Below are 17,305 nucleotides of genomic sequence, written 5' to 3' on the forward strand. Positions count from 1 at the left end.
TCAAAAAGATCAATCATAACGACCCAACACGGCAGAAGTGATTACTACTTTAACAGTGCCTGTCGAGGCCTAGTGCACTTTTCTTCCTAAAGTATCTCATTCTGGTTTTCATCGCTGATAGATGGACTCAGGTAGACTTGCAGAATGTGGTTTGCCAGGAATGAAATGCACAATTTTTGGGCTCACTCCACCGTTGCTGCATATGACCAGCAAGTTGAGGAAGAATTTATGCTTGATTGAGTCCGATTAGAAAAGGTCAAGGAATATGAATGCTCAAATTTGAAGTTTAACTTTGTCTCTTGTGGGAAGCACTGTTTTCTGATGTTTAAAATGGTGGTTTCTTTACTCAATTGGGGTGAAATCGTGACTAGAAATCATTAAACAAGTGATTGTTTTAAAACAGTGTGGATAGTTGTGATGTGACCCCCATTTCAAAGTGTTCTTCTACGCCATGTAGCTCAGACATAAATAGGCTTGTAGTTTGACAAGACCTCAGGGCCAGCATTAAGTTTTTGAAGAACAGAGTTGATTTACTATTGGGAGGGGTTATGCTAACATTGTGAAAGCGGTGATGTAAACTTTGCTAGAAGAGCAAGTTTTATCAGACTATTTCAACAATAAAGATTTTTTTTTTTTAAACACAAACTTTATTGGTTTTATTTATGCATATTCCAACAGTCCATATAATTAAATCGGTACGTTACATTATGATGAGGAACAAAATCTCAGTCATTGAGCATCTTGTGCAATGTGCTGTATGGAATTGTCGTATATTTCATTAACTTCATGCTTTATAAACCAACCCCTGCTTCCAACCCTTTTATTTAACCAAACTTGTCACCTAATAGTAGGCAATAATCGGTCTATTAACCTAGGAGGCATGTAGGAGTTAAATTATGGAGCTTAGTGGATGAGTAAGTGTGGTGGGCATGGGGGTGGCTCTAACTTATGCTAGGTTTTCATGGGCATAACTATCTAACCCTCACCAACTGAGTCCCTATCTTGTGCCATGAGGGCCCCCATTAATGCATCCCATTCGAGCAAGATGGGTCCTTTAAGGAAGCCTCTGTATTCTTCTCTTCACAAGGCAACACTCTCAGCTAATCCCAAGGGCTCCATCTACTCCCGCTAGATGGTCACTGGGGGGGGGTCCTTAGGGGATCTCAAATTTCTCATTATCAATCTCTTAGCTAATAGTAGGGCCAGGTTAGCAAATCAGAGAATCACTTTGGATCCCCTGGGTCTGGGGTGTAACCCTAACAGGCATTGTGCAGGGGTGTTCCATTGATTCAAATCTGTGATGTCTAATAGGGTAGAAGCAATACCTGCCAAGTAGGGTGTTAGATCTGGGCAGGCCCACATCATATGCAGGTCAAAATCAGGGCTTTTACACCGTGGTCATGCTCTATGCAATTTAGAGAGTTGATTAAGCATGAATCTTGTGTTACGTGATACTATTTTGGGATGTTTTAGGATTCCGGCCCGTCTCGGTCTGAGAATTAAAGGCTCAAGTCCACCTCCCATTTGAGTTTTAATTAACTAAGTGATGTCCTCGAATGGGCTTTGATCCCATGGTATAACCAACAGACCAGATGTCTGCCTTCACTCATGCTGTGTAATGCCTGAAGAAGTTCGTATGTGGTGGTCACTCCTGTCCAGCGCCAGGTGTTTCCGTACATTGCAAGGAATTCTCACATGTGTCCGAAAGAGAGTTGCAGTGAGTCTATGCATTTGTATGAAGTCGGTATGCGGCATCAGCGTACGGTTATGGAACAAGGAGCCCAACGTCAGTTCACTCCCTTGCTCCCAGCAAGCCAGGAGTTGCGTCGTCAAAATACTGGGGTTCATGGGGAGCCCTTTCAGTGGGACATCTGTTGCATAAGGAAGTGAGGAAGTAGTGTATTTTGGTGCCATCTTCCAGTAAGTGAGTGCCACACGCAGTAAAAGAGGAGTATCCAGGGCCACCTCTTGCCTGGGCATATCAAACTATGTAGCTGGCCTTTGCTCACTTGTACGGGTGAGTAGCTACTCTCTGATAAATTGTGCCCAGGGAGGCAGTAGGACAGCCACTGCAGCTTCCCTGAGATATAATAGGCCTTAAAGTCTGGGCCCCCCACTTTGCAGGGATCCAATGGTAATTGCATTCTGGGGAGGCTTATCCTGCAGGGCCCGACCCCCAAGCGAGCTCCACCAACATGCAGCAGTCGGAACACACAAGACGGTATCACCATTGGCAGATTTGTAAAATAATAAAATATTCTTGGGAGCATGACCATTTTTGCAATGGATAGACAGCCTGCCACGGACAAAGGCAAGGTGATCCAGAAAGTGATTTGTGCTTTAAGGGACATCTGAAGTCTCACAATACACCTGAATTCCAAAGTATCAGAGCATGTGGGGCGCAACTTGGAGTTCTGCATGACCAAGATGCAGCATAGGGTCCACTGGAGTGGGGGAGAAAAAATAAGCACAGGGTTTGTCTATATTGATGTGGAGGCGGATAAACCTGCAAATGTAGTTAGTAATTGTGCAATTCCTTCCAGTCCCGGTTGGAGGTCTGTAAGTTTCAACAATAAAGATAACATTTTTCTTGAGGCTGGAAAACCAGGGAGAAAATTAAGTATTTAAAAAAAAGAGTAGCTAATGCAGGGCACTGTTTTTCAGAACTGGAGGTTAAAAACAAGATTTTAACAGGCATGGAATTTACAAAGAGTCTGTGTACAGTTTACAGACGAGACAAAACTGCAAAAAAATGACAAATTGATAGTTTGCAAACAAATGTATTACCTGTCAACAAGCCCAGTACTTATTTAGAGTAGTAAGTAAAATAAAACAGACCAATAAGCTCTCTTGTTTTGGCTTCTATTTCTCCCAACATAGTTTCAGGATTGGGGTTGACTTTCTCGTTATCTGCGCAGTAATTTTCTAAGAAGGATTTATATTCTGGATCTACAAAACAAAAAACATTGAAAAATTCATTAGTACTAAAACTGTCATGAAATGTATCCAAAATATTTCAGGAAACTGCTATAAGGGAATAAAACAATTTTGGAAAGATTGTTTGTCCATAGTTGCTGTAAAGTCTTAAAGTGAAAGAGGTAGGACAGCATATTAAGGAATAGGAGACAGTTGTCACTTCTTAACTACACTGTCCGATATTTTAAGTGTGACCCTAATGACATGCGAAAAGCACATGCCCCAGCCTCGCTAATTACGTTGCAACAATGGGACTTGCCATAGTGGGGTCTCCACTATTGAATAGTCAATGTGATACCTCTGTGTTTCACTTTCAACCTTCCTCCATTCCACCATGAACACAGGTGAGCCACCCTATAGTATGACAGTATTCTATTTGTGGGGTCTTCCCCTGCCAGATAAACTGGTTAATGGCCGACTGCAGTTATTTCAGGATATTTTTGGGGACTGCCTCTAGGATAGTCTCAAAGGGACACATCAGTATGTTAATATTTACTGCTGTGACCCTGTCTAGTCATGTGAAGTATTTCATACACCAAGACCGCAGGTCTCTTCAACTATCAGTCAAACAATGAGCGTAATTGACATTTACCATCTGGGAGGATGTATGGCTTAGTTTAATGCCTAGATATGCCACTGCCTTCCAATCTAATGGGGTGATTTCATTCAGGGCTTCCTGTTGTTGTGCTAGTGGGTGTGGAAGGAGGGCTTCTGACTTAGTAATCTTTATCTTGAAACCCAATATTTGACTATGTTTATCAAGTTCATCAGACAGTAGAGGGAGAGAGACCACGGGTTCTCCAATGAAATCATGATGTCTTCCGCAAACATTGTTAATTTTTATGTATTAGTTCCCCAGGTGACTGCTTTGATGTCTGTTCTTCGACTGTTAAGAGGAGACAATGTGAACCCATTCATTATGATAAATGCCTGAGGAGCTTGGCTGCTTCCAGGGACCCATTACCTAAATTGCTTTCAAAGGCCATTTTTCTGAGGACATGCATCATACATTTCAAATCCACTCTATCGAACGGCGTCTCAGCGTTCAGTTAAAGCAACAGTGTTGCTGCATTTTCTCTGAGACTTTTCTATAACATGGATGAGCTTTTTGGTGTTGTCATCATATTGACGACAGGGAAGAAATCCCGATTGGTTGGGGACTATTATATTTGTCATGAGGAGAAGGTTGAGACAGAATGCTTGTGAAGATTTTAACATCTATATTTAATAGGGATATCAGCCTACAGGATGAGTGTAGGTTATGATCCTTGCCTGGTTTGGGTAAGACCATTACTTTAGCCTCTCTCATTGAAGCAGTCATTTGGCTTGTGTCTACAAAGGTGTTAGAAAGCGTAGAAAGACTGGTACTTGTTTATGGCAAAACAACCTATAGAAGGCTGCAGTACAGCCGTCAGGCCCTGGTGCTTTACCAAGCTTGAGTTTAGCAATAGCTGATATCTCCTTTTCTGTTGTCATAGGTTCTACCATAGAGTTTATCTTGGCTTTGGTAGCTAATAGCTGTGAGTGGTTGTAGAAATCTTTATTTCGACCATAGGCCATAAACGTTATACATAAAAACAAGGATTAAATAAGTTTGTTGGCATCTTACTATAAAAAGCACCTTGCTTACGTATGAAAAACTTTTGTACACAGTGTCTCTGATTAAACAGCAGAGCAGAAAAGAAACCATAGTCAAAAACCTAGAATGGTACGCGATGAAGGCTCGCAAGCCCAGTATCTACAGTCAATGCTGTGTCAGAAATAAAGTGCTAATACAATAAAGTGCATAAATGTAATTTCTAACTTCCCAGTTACTACAATCACTTAATAAAAGCAGCAATAAGTTTAGTACTAAAGCTCTACAGTAGGAGTGTGATATAGACTAAGTGAATTGGTGCGAATTCTAAACAACCTAATAAATGGACTTTATAAAACTACTCTAACTTCAGGAAGCCCAAAAAAAACTTTGTATACAGGAATAAAAACAATTTGTCATACCAGTTCCAAAACAGGATCACTTATCAGTAAAATGGTTTTTGAAATACACTAAAATTACTTTTTGTTTCAATTAAGACCCAATAAAAGGATATGCAGTTTCTATATAATGCATGACTGTAGCCGCAACATTCATATATTAGCAATCATTCTTTTCTCAGGAGTCCTATCAAAGTAGGGCACTAGACTCGCATTGTCAGAACAGCTTAGAACTTCAAACCCAGACTTTTCCATACAACTTGTACTGCTAGTAGCTATCTACTCAAACTAAAGTCTAGGATGGAGAAGTACCATATTTTAGGACTCCTAGTGCTTATAAATAATGTTTCCTACACCCATACTAGGGCAGATCGGGAAAATCCACTTTTTTCTGAACTTATCATATGCTGTGCAGAGGAATAAAATGTATGCAAGGTTTTCAGTACTTCCTGAAGTGCATAAAGTGCAAATGGGGTTTGCATCATAATTATTGGGTAGCCTTCACCTTTCACTATAAATTTTGATATGAAGAGTTTTAAAGCCAAATTTGACGTATAATATTTTCACTATATACGGCTGGGCAACATTTAACTGGTCTTCAAAACTTGGTTTCGGCTTAACAGTAAGGAATTGTGGGCCAGATGTAGGAAGCGTTTTGCATGGCAAAATGTGCATCGCGATGAACATTCCCATTTTGCGAGTCGGTACCGACTCGCAAAATGGGAATGCGACTCGCAAATAGGAAGGGGTGTTCCCTTCCTATTTGCGACTCGCACCGCGATGCAGAATTGCTTTGTGACCGCAAATGCAGTCACAAAGCAATTCACAGTTACCACCAGTGTCACACTGGTGGTAACCCATTCCCTTTGTGAATGTCGGCATTAATGTTTTTTCAGAGCAGGCAGTGGTCCAAAGGACCACTGCCTGCTCTGAAAAACCGAAACCAAAAGGTTTCGGTATTTTTTTGTATTGCAACTCGTTTTCCTTTAAGGAAAACGGGCTGCAATACAAAAAAAAAAACTGCTTTATTTAAAAAGCAGTCACAGACATGGAGGTCTGCTGTCTCCAGCAGGCCACCATCCCTGTGAGTGCATGGAATCTCACTGGGGTCGCAAAATACGACCCACCTCATTAATATTAATGAGGTGGGTCTTTGCGACCCCATTGAGATTCGCAGACGGTGTCTGAGACACCGTTCTGCATCTGATCTTGCGAATCGGAAATTGCGAGTCGCACCGACTCGCAAATTCCGATTCGCAAAATTCGATTTTGCTACATCTGGCCCTGTGTGGTCAACCTGCCTGATCTGGAATTTTGGTGGAGAATTCAAGACATACTCCCAATATATCTGTTTCAGTTGTTTTCATTTGAGCTAATGTTAATGTTTGGTGATCGCTCCAATAAGAAGGTAGGTCAAGTGTGCCAAACCGGGCCTGAAAGTGTGGCAACCAGGGGAAGGTCACAGATCATCAAGATCCAGTAATTCCCTTAATTCCTCTCCATAATGGACGAGTTCGTGCATTGTCCATATGTTGGAAAATGGGTTATTGGTAAGGGCAGGTAAGTACCTACAGTTAGCAATAGGCCACTAACCTCCACTTAGGTCCAGTTAGGTCTCAGTAAATTAAACCCAGCTCAACCCTTGGTAGCTTGGCAATGAGCGACAAGGGTTAACTTAGGAGACAGAGTGTAAAGCAATTTATAAAAATTGATTATATTTTTATCTTTAAAATGACACACAAACGAATAAAATCGGATAAGGGGAATCAGAGATATGAATTTTTAAAGAATTATTATTTTCTAGCGCCTAGAAACAAAAAGCGCCAATCCGGTCATCTGGTCGCATCTCGACCGGGGCAAAGTCAAAGTTTAAGGCCAACCACGATGGAGCCCGGCTTGGCAACAGCCCGCGGGAGGCCCCGGTCAAAAGTTTACCTTCCGTATTAGTCGTTTTTCTGAAGATTTTCTTCACCGGGACGAACCTGCCAGTCCAATCCGACCTCCTGGAACTCTTCTCCGGATACGCGTCGCTGGAGCCCTCGGTGGAGATTTTTACCTTCAGACTTAGTCGTTTTTTCGAGGTGAAAATCCTTCGACCGGGGCAAACCTGGATCTTGATCCGACGTCCTTGGAGCCCTCCTCGGATACGCTGGCTGGGAGGTCCCGGTCAACTTCCTACGTTCGGACTTAGGGCCATATGTACGAAAGCTTTTTCCCATAGACACAGAATGGGTAAAATCCTTTCGTACATCTGGTCCTTAGTCTCTTTTTTGGAGATTTTCTTCACCGGGACGAACCTGCAAGTCAGGCCGGGTCGCGGTTGAGGCAAGCCGGCTGGAGTTGCAGCGGTGGGTCGGTCCCTCTATGGAGCTTATCTTCAAAAGTTCTCCAAACTTCTGGATCTTCTTCCAGATGTTCCTTTAAGGTTCTTTTGGGGTCCACAGCTCACTCCAAGGTTCGAAAGGCTCAGAGATGATCCTTGGTGGGTGTGGACTACAACTCCCAGAATGCACCTGGCGCAAACTCCTTTTTGGCCTATGGACTCTGGTTAGCAATTTTTCACCTGTCACAAACAGGGAGTCCCTCCTTGAACCAGTTGAAGCCAGGCAAAGTCCTTCTTTTGGTGAAGCCCAAGTGTGCAGCTGGTGCAGTCCTTCAGAGTGCAGGGTCCAGGTGCAGGCCAGGGGTCCAGCAGGGCAGTCCTTCTTCTCCTGTGAATCTTCCTTGTTGGAATCTGATGGGGATCTGAGGTGTGGGTGCAGGTCTGCCAGTTTTATCCTTGCTCCTGGGTGAAAAACAGGGGGGGTCCTGGTTCTCCAATCAGGTGCAGGGTCATTCCCCCTGTGATGACCACATCCTGGGAAGTGTGGCAAAAATCAATCCCAGGAGGCAACATTCCTAAAAAATACATCATGGCTGAAAGTGATTTTTGGAGGTTACATCTGGCTGAGCCCACCCACTGGTGTGGCTAAAAATCCTAAACACACCCCTCTCCTGCCCTCTCCTAATCTAATCAAGGGGGCACCTAACTGTCTGGGTTTGCAGGATGTGGGGGTGTTGCTGGGTTGCTCCAAATGTCCTTCTCTGCCTTTGAAGACCAGTTTGGCAGTCCTCCCCCTTCTGCCTCACCATCTGCTGAGGGGGGGGGGGGATCTCCTCCAACAGGTACATCTCTTTGTGTGAAGCCAGGCCACTTCACACCTCATCAAGGCAGCCTGGACAGGCTGCCAGATGCAGGCCAATCAGAGCACAGCAGCAAAAACACTGCAGGGCTGAAGTTGGCAACTTTTTAGGTAAAGTTTAAAACTCTTTACCTGAACTAGTTATATTAAATTCAACAACTGGAAGTTGTGGGATTTATTATAACTATTAATTTGATACCAAACTCTTGGTATCGGTCAGTGAAGGGGACTTTTAAAATTAAAATAAAGTCTCCCCATTCTAGCCTATGGAGGCCATTCACTACAATGAGGGAAAAACGAATTTTGCTGTTTTACCTCACCAGGGCTTATAAAACTATTTTTATAAGGTCCCGGCTTATAGTTACATGGCACCCACCCCTAGGGGCACATAGGGCACACCTTAGGGGTGACTTATATATACAAATAAGGTAGTTTAAGACTTTGGAACTACTTTTAATTCCAAAGTCGAATTTGCATGTAACTTTAATTTAAAAGCAACCAGCAAGGCAGGCCTGCCTTTAAAATGACACTGGGCACCTCAGCAGTGCTCCTATGAGGGCACTACCTATGCTGGGGTCCCTAAACCTCCACGCCTTACCATATACTATGGACTTATAGGTAGGTTAACTTTGCCAATTATAATTAGCCTAATTTGCATATCCACTTTACACAGAGAACTGGTCCTGGGACTGGTAAGCAGTACCCAGGGCATAGCCAAGGGTCAGTAATCACCAGTACCTGTCCAAAAAGTTTGGAGGTGACCAGGGCAAAAAGGAGGACTTTCCTACACAATAATCCTATCAAATAGAGCATCGGTCTCAAAACTGCTCTATGCTATTCGTTTGATATTTAGGCCCTGGTATATAGGTATTAATGGTGTGGATGTAGGGAGGCCAAATAGCCCTCTCACAAATGTGTTTTCACTGAGCATGAGCAGTGTAGAGCTTAGCCCGTACAGAGGTGCCTCTTGTGCCTTGTGCTTGTATGTCTCAAGGGCCAAAGTGATCATTTTAGATGCAAAGGCGTGTTGTTTTTTAGTGCAGCCATCGAGCTCTGGGCAAGGGCTGCTTTTGCTTTATGTGGGGAAGTAAAGATAGCCTAGAATCAAGTGTTACACCCAAATAGTTAATATTTGTTATATTTTCTAACTTTTGCTTCAGAACTGTAATATTCCTCTGAAAGATCTTATGGGCTTTATAGCCATATATTTTGGTCTTGCTAGAATTAATTTCTAAATCCTGTACGGGGTTGAGTAGCTGCTGGGGACCCTTAGGCATCTGTGATACCAAAATTATGTTGTCTGCAAAAAGTAGTGCTGGGACGGCATTACCACAGAGCTTAGAGGAATCATGGCTACACTTCTTGAGATAATCAACAACGTGATTAACATAAAGTGAGAACGGGGTGGGTGCTAACAAGCACCCCTGCTTCTCTCCCCTCTTAATAGAGATCAGTTTGCCACGGGTCCCCAGCAGACCTTAGCATAGTTATTTTGGTGCAACTTCGTTATTTGGGTCAGGAGGTGGTCAGGTACACCTTGGCTCTTCAACGATGCCCATAGAAGGCTTCTCAGGACAAGGTCAAAGGCCACCTTTATGTCGACAATTGCAACATACATGTGTACTTCCTTCATTTTAATATATTTCCACAAAATGCACAAAAGTATGAAGACCTGGTCATTTGTACTCATACAATGAGTTCTGAACCATACTTAGTGAACTGACAGGATGTTACTTTCTTCCATCCAGTGATTCACTTTTTTCAGGACCTGCCTAGCATATATTTTTTGTAATGTGTTTGTAAGGCTGATTGGCCCATAATTTCCAGGCTCCTGTTTGCTCCCTTTTTTTTTAATGAATCAGGAGTATTTCAGCCACTCCCCACGTGGACGGAACCAGTACTCTCGAGGCAACTTGGTTGCAGAGTAAGTTCATATAGGGTGCCCAAAAATGGTCATGCTTATATAAGTCCCCTATAATTTTGTCTAAAACTGGAACTTTTCTCCAACTAATGATATCAATAGCCTCCAACGTTTCTTCTATGCTAAAGTGGGTACTATATTCCATGCCAATGCTCCATAGGTTCATAGTATAGATCGATAAAGTGTTGAATCCAGATACCAGGGTCCAGATAGTGCACCGTACAAATGACAGCATCTCTGCTTTCATGGGCAGCGTGGTGTCTTTGCACTTGGCTGCCTAGAGCAGATCACTGCAATTCACCTCCTCCCAGCTCCTTTCAGCACTAGATAGATTTTTATTTATTTATAATTAGCCCTAGCCTCATGCATGACTAGTGCACTTTATGTTTTTAGACCTCTAAATAATGACTTTTAGCCACTTTACAATTCTTAGTATACCATGGATTATATAAGGTGTCTCTTTTAGTCCCTTGCTTTTTCTTTTGGGCTGGCTACTTTGTTTAATATGGCTTTAAGGTTGCAACCATGGAATAGTGGATGTCTATGATTGGGATTTGCGGTGGGGTATAACTGACAAATGGGCTCATTACAACAGAAAATGCATTATAGATGTTAGTCATGGTCGCTAGATTACTTACTACAGTTGGCCACTTTAACAACCTATGACTTATTCCAGTAGTCAGTTGTATTGATAATAGGTCCTTGTCAAGTGTCTGCAATTCTGGAAGACACCTTGACATCTCTAGGCATAATGGGAGATGGTCACATTCACCTCTGTTATCTATTTTAAAAGTAGTTATCCTGTTCCATGTTGTTGCACTATGTAGAATGCAATCTATCTCTGATCGGACATTGCCTTGTCTAAATGTGTATAGGCTAGTATTATCATGGCTGATCCTGCCATTACATGCTCTCAAACTGTGCTCTAAAGTAAGGTGTTCTAATTGCATAGCTGCTGCTTTGCAAGGTACTGCGGGGCCAACCGGTAATTTGGAATAGCCCTTGCCATATCCTCTTCCTCTGCTATTAATTCTAGGCCACTTATTGGTTCAAAGATGCTTTTAAAATCAACATCTATAATGATTGTGTCTTTGGGGTCAAATCTACAAAGAACTTTGTGCCTCATTAGGAGTGTAGCGGTCCAAGGACTGCCACACTCGAGATGGTCCGACTGGCACATTACAGCCCTGGGGAGCAGACCCGTCAGGGGACGCAGTCACCGCCAAGAACATCATTCACAATGGAGTGATGCTGGTCCGAGTTGTACTCAGCCACTGCGGCGTTGTGCTGATTACAACTCAGCTTTCCACCAGCCTTTTCTATGGCGGTCACCCCGCCATGGAAAGGCTGGCGGAAACCCAGTGCCGGGGGCCACAGGGGGTTCCTGCACTGCCCATATTGGTGCTGGGCAGTGCTGGGCTCCCCCTGCCCAGCACCATCAGAATGCGCACTGTCTGCTTTGCCAACAGTGTGCATTCCAATAGCGCTGGTGTGCTAAGGTATTGGCCTCGGCTCCATTAAGGGAGCTGAGGCCAATACAGTAGCACTGTTCCACCCGGTCAGCCCAGCAGGAATGTCGTAGTACAATGTTCCTGACGGTCATCCCGACAGGAACATTGTAATACGACAGGGGGGACGCCACCAGCATGACAGTGGCATCTTCCCTGCAGCTTTAGTGATCCCATTGTGGGACCGCCAAAGTCATAATGAGCCCTCTACCTAGTGTTTCTATGAAGTGGGACACCAGACTACTTCTCCTTGGTCTCGCATTCAATAGGTATAGGTATCATGTTCTGTTATCTGTTTTTAAGCTTAAACTCAGAATGTCAGCCAAATCTATAGGGAGACATTTACAGTAACATCTAAAGAAATTTCTATCCATAGAACCAGCCTCCCAATGGTCCACTCGATGAGGGAACTGTGTTTATGTGGAAAGTTTTGAACCCAAGCTTGTGAGGTGGAACCAACAGCTATGTTTCCTGGAAGAGCCAAAGATGTTACTGGTTGATGTCCTCATGCCAATCTCGGTCCATTAACTTATACCTTAGTCCTGCTACATTCCAAGAAACTAGGTGAATGGATTCTTGTCTAGACGTTCTCTGAATACATAAATCAGCCTTTAACCCTATCTCAGGACCAGTGTTTGTCTCATTTCCATCATTCAGTACTGCCTGTTGCGCAGTCCCGTCGTAAGTTCTATCTGATGTTTCCTTCAGCCCTTGAAGCTGGGTATATGATGATATTGCAATAGGGGTATTACCTACCGAAAGCTCATTCAGTCAATTTACTGCATCCAGGTCTGTTGTATTACAATAGTGTGTTTGTTAATTAATTCTGACCGGCTGGTTCCTTAATATAAGGTCAGTGTCAATCTGCGGGCTGTGTAACTTGAACCTTATTGTAAGTTTTAGAATTGGATTTGGCCGTAGGTCCATGGCTATCAAATCGGCCACTATGGTCTTGCTACTAACAATAAGGGCAACAATATCATTATCTCCATTACCACTGGATAGTCATTCCACTTTAACTTCGTCCGAACGCACAACAGACAGACATTACCGGTTGTGTTGAATCCAGTGGGTAACTGCATTTATGAGCAAATCCTCATCCTCCTGGCAGGCTTGCTTTAGCCTGTGACCCACCACTTTGTTAATATGTTCACTGTGGTATCAAATCGTTTTAAAATGGGGGTCCCCCCTATCCTGACCCCTACTACTCAGCAAGCTCTCATTTGTTATTCGTTGCTTGGGTGCCATTGGGTATCGTGGAACTCTGGTAGTAGGGTGATGCTGGTTTGCCCTTAGGATGCTACAAACACTCTAGCTCCATTACTCCCATTAGTGGCTTATTATTGCACAGTGCACCACACTCAGTGTTGCTCGTTTCCTGGTGCAAAGGACATCTAGTGGAGTTATGGCGTGCCTGGGCAGAGTTATCCAGGTTTTACGGTACACAGTTGGTGGGCCTAACCTTTGTGGGCCTTGTGATTTGTGCAAGGTGCTGCTCCCTCAGCATGTCTGCTGAGTAGAAGATTCTTTTGGCTCTCCAATTGTACCATCAGGGATCTTACTATACCCTTTAAATCCACTATCTCACTTGTTAGTTTACCAACTTTCGGGATTAACTCCCTCATTTTTTTGTCATTACAATTACATCTTGAGGTTTTGAAAGGTTGGGGTGGTTCTCTCCCCCATGAGTTTCCTCTGCTGGCATGGACCCACAGATTATGGGGCATTGAGCCATTAAATTTGTTACTATAGCAGTAGCACTCTAGCTCCCTATCAGCCAGGGATGAGTATCTGATTGTACAGGGAACACCAAAAGCCATCCTCCCACCCCCTTCCTTCTCTGATTCTGATGACATTGGATTCCCTCTTGGTGTGTGGTCCAGTGACTGGATTAGGACCTGTATAATTCCATTACTGCCCACTATTGGCAAATATTCAGATCCCTGGACCTCCGTAGAAAGACCTAATGTTGATTTGGTGCCTATTTCATTTTAAAAGATTCCTTATTAAATATAGAAGTTATTTTTGAGGTGGCATCCTTGGCCATCATTGCCTTGTCGCCCAGTATGGATTCAACATTGGGTAAAAGGTAGTCTATTTCTGCCATTGTGCATCTGTCCTTTGAATTTCTCAGCATTTTTGGAGCTGTACCCTTGCCAATCGGACCTCGGATGACTTGTGTTTCCCCATTCTATTACCTAACTGTTGTTCACAATTTCCTCATTCTAAGAGAAGGACTCAGAGTGTTGGTTAAACAACTTGTCAGCTACCGATCTGTAGATCTACAACAGGGCTAGATAACAAAACAAACACTACGGTATATGGATCAGTGGCCCCTGCACCTTTAGGTGTTACAATTATGGCAGAAGGTTTTATGTACAGCAAGATGAAATCACAGGGAAAGCTAATGAACATGCATTAAAAATGGCCTATGGCATTAAAAATGGCCTATGGCATTTTCTGAGAAAAGAGAAAAAAGGAATAGTTCCAGCACCCGTGATACAATGTCTTAATGCACCGAGCTCGCTATGGAACTCCCTCTAATTCAAGTTATCCCGCTTTTAGATCAATCATTGCCTGGGAATGGCAGTAGTCCGCTGTCTCTTTGCGGTAGCAGTCAAGCAGGGGCGGTTCACCCAGTCCCACTTGCCCGCAGCTTTTCTATTACAGCAAGTATGTAATGACCCGAACTGGGGCGGCAAAGCAAAAAAGGGAGCCTCACGAAAAGGGGTTAAGGCACTGTTTGCGGCATGCTTGCTTCTCAACGGTCGCTTGAACACAACTGCACTTCCCAAGCTACAAAGTTACTCACCATTAAGGACATAGTATCATTTAAACATGACTAGCACATTTCTTAGTTAAAAGCAAGGTCCCACAAGAAATAGTAGACAGGGAAGCTGGGCCATATAAACAGGCAGGTTATCAAGGTAACTTCAACTTAGTACCTGAGCTAGCGTACAAGGATCCAACAAACTCTATCTATTAGATAGTCCATGAAACTCAGAGTCTAAGGCAGGAGCCCGGGCACAGCTCACATGCATTCCACGCAGCAGGATTGCCATGAGCGATAAGAGCGTGTTGAGAGGACCTGCCCCCTTCAGGGACCAATCAGCAAGAGCACCTCCTGGAACTGGGCACGTTGGGGGATGGAGACCCTTAGGTAATGGTGCTTGGTGGGGGTCAAAAACCCCTGTTGCAGCGGGACTGCCAGGAGAGCTAAGAGAGCACTGAGAAGCCCTGCCCCCTTCAGGGACCAATCAGCAAGAGCACCTCCTGGCACTGGGCGTGTTGGGGGATGGAGTCACCGTAGGTCGTGGTACTCTGTGGAGGCTAAGGACCTGTTTTGCAGTTTCAAAACAGTCCTGTTCAGCGGGATTGCAACATGCGTTAAGAGCGTGTTGAGGCCCTGCCCCCTTCAGGGACTATTAGTGAGAGCACCTCCTGGTGCTGGGCACATTGGGGGATGGAGTCCCCTTAGGTCGTGGTACTCAGTGGGGGGCAATAACCCCTTCTGCAGCTGGCAAACTAGTGTTAAAATGTTAGGGTGCAGTAAAAAAGAGATCAATGAGGGCATACGTTTTAAGGATGTGAGAATAAAATGTGTAGTCTCTTTCCTCTCCATACATCCACCAGGCCGACCTCAGCTAATCAGTCTATAACTTCCCCACTAACTGCTCCTTCTCTGTCATGTCTAGTTTAGGGTCAATCTCTCTGACTATCCATCACTATCCTCAAATCTCCTACCATAATTACTTTCCTTTCTGCAAATTTAGATATCCTAGAGAGAGTGGATTTAAGTAATCATTCTTGGCCTAAAATATGAACGTAAATGGAAGCAATAGTATACACATTCCCACCATGATGCAATACCACTGCTGCCACTCTCTCCCTCAGCGTTTTATTCATCTTACCCAGGTAGGAGTTGGTACAAAGAACAGCTACGCCTTCAGCCCTGGACACATGAGATGAGAATAACTGAGTTGGGAAGAATTTTGATTTCATTCTCCCCAGTCTGATTTCAGGAGATATGTTTCTTGGAGGAGGCAGCTATCCCCCTTTGAGTCCATCAATAGATTAAATATTTCCGTACATTTCGTTGGTGCGTTGAACCCTCTCACATTAAGTCCTTTTAAACGAACCATGGTAGGTGTGTGGCCATTCTAGGCTGTAGTCTTATGTCCAAACATCGTGCATCTTTTCTCCTTCACCATATATGTCCCCCTGGTTGGCTGTAGATATACCAAGTAAATAACTCTGATATGGGGCTTCTCCATGTCAGGTAATTTCCTGAGGTTTCTAGCTGTCCCTCTCCTCTGCTAAGTGTGTGGTAGCTCCTTAGTGTCTGATTGGCCCTTCCCCATGAAAGAGCATCCCTTTACCTAACTACCCTCTCAAAACCACTATTCTTAATTCAAATTCAAGGTGAAATTAAGACTTTTAATAAATATTTATGTCAAGTAATTTTTATAAAATTACCTTTTCCCTGCCTGAACCTCCTGAATGCTAATTTGCATTAGCCTGCCAGCAGCAGGCCCTGCCAGAGCTTGACCTTAATGAGGTGTGAAAACTGATTCAAGTGCAGAGACAATGGCCTAGGCCTGGTGACAGGAAGGGCTGGTGATGAAGTGTATACCTGTCAGAGCAGGAAGAGCAGCTGGGAGGATTCAGGATTATAATTTACTTCAAATGGGCAAGGATGAGTCATGTTCATTCACAGTTAAATATAAGGGGAGAACGGAGGAAGGGAAGGCGCTGGAAATTTGCCCTTTGGCAGGGTCATCCTGGATTTCTTTTGCCTTTTTGCTGAACCCTATTTTTGCTTGCTCCAGAATTCTGTGTATTTTACTCCTGCTAACCAGCGGTAAAAGTGCTTGTGTTTCTCAATGGTAAAATTTTTATACACCTAATTGGTTTATTTAATTTGCCTATAAGTTCCTAATATATGGTACCTAGAGTCCTGGCCTGTAAATTAAATGGCACAGGTGGCTGCAGCACTCATTGTGACATCCACAGCAGTAGCTCAGACCTACCATTAAAGCCTGTGTAAATTTGACCTGTCAAAATAACCCCTTTTGACAGGCCTAAAACCCTCCTTTTAAATATTTATAATTCACCCCTAAGTAAGCCTTAATATCCATTAAGGCAGGGTGCATGGTATTTAAAATTTGGACACACAAAGGTTAACTTTATACGATAGGAAAGCACTGGGATGTATTGGGTTTAATAAATGTTATCTGTACAGAGGAAACTGATGCAAATTTACATTTCAGACTTTTTACAAATATTTATGACAAGTCTAATTCACTGGTGAAATTGGATGTGTAATAATCATTTTGGCAAGATTACTTTCAAAAAGTCACCTTTGCCCTGCCTGAAGTCCCTGGAAGCTAAATCTGCATTTTGTTCGCTGCTATCTGCTAGACAGTAATTAGTATTTCAATGACTGTGAATGAGGTGTGAACTTACTCCCAAGACAGGGGCAAAAGACCTTGGGTGTGAGAAGGTATTGTTGTGCCTCTTGAAAGGATGGCCTGCGGGCTGGGTCCAAAAACTTGATTAATTTGAAAGAGACCTAACCTTTCACAAACACATGTAGCGAGCACCCAGGAATGCACCCTCTTTTGGTCCTCCAACCAGGCCGGCCTCCCTCCCTCATAGTGGGCATCATTCTGTTAGATCCTGCTTGAGAGGTCTGCTCAGAGTTTTCATATGACATTTGGGATACACTTTAAAGGAGGGAAATT

General features: G+C 43.5%; 1 protein-coding gene across 4 annotated transcripts in view; it reads right to left on the reverse strand.

Annotated features, from left to right (window-relative positions):
* LOC138249130 (regulator of nonsense transcripts 3A-like) overlaps window positions 1–17,305 on the reverse strand; it is a 698,030-nt gene that overhangs the window by 276,042 nt on the left and 404,683 nt on the right. For all 4 annotated transcript variants that reach the window (XM_069203154.1, XM_069203153.1, XM_069203149.1 and 1 more), the window contains one exon: window positions 2,839–2,949. In XM_069203154.1, the coding sequence (XP_069059255.1) occupies window positions 2,839–2,949 (111 nt within the window). The remainder of the gene's footprint in view (window positions 1–2,838; window positions 2,950–17,305) is intronic.

Source organism: Pleurodeles waltl, chromosome 8 (assembly GCF_031143425.1).
Source record: "Pleurodeles waltl isolate 20211129_DDA chromosome 8, aPleWal1.hap1.20221129, whole genome shotgun sequence".
Lineage (NCBI taxonomy): Eukaryota > Metazoa > Chordata > Amphibia > Caudata > Salamandridae > Pleurodeles > Pleurodeles waltl.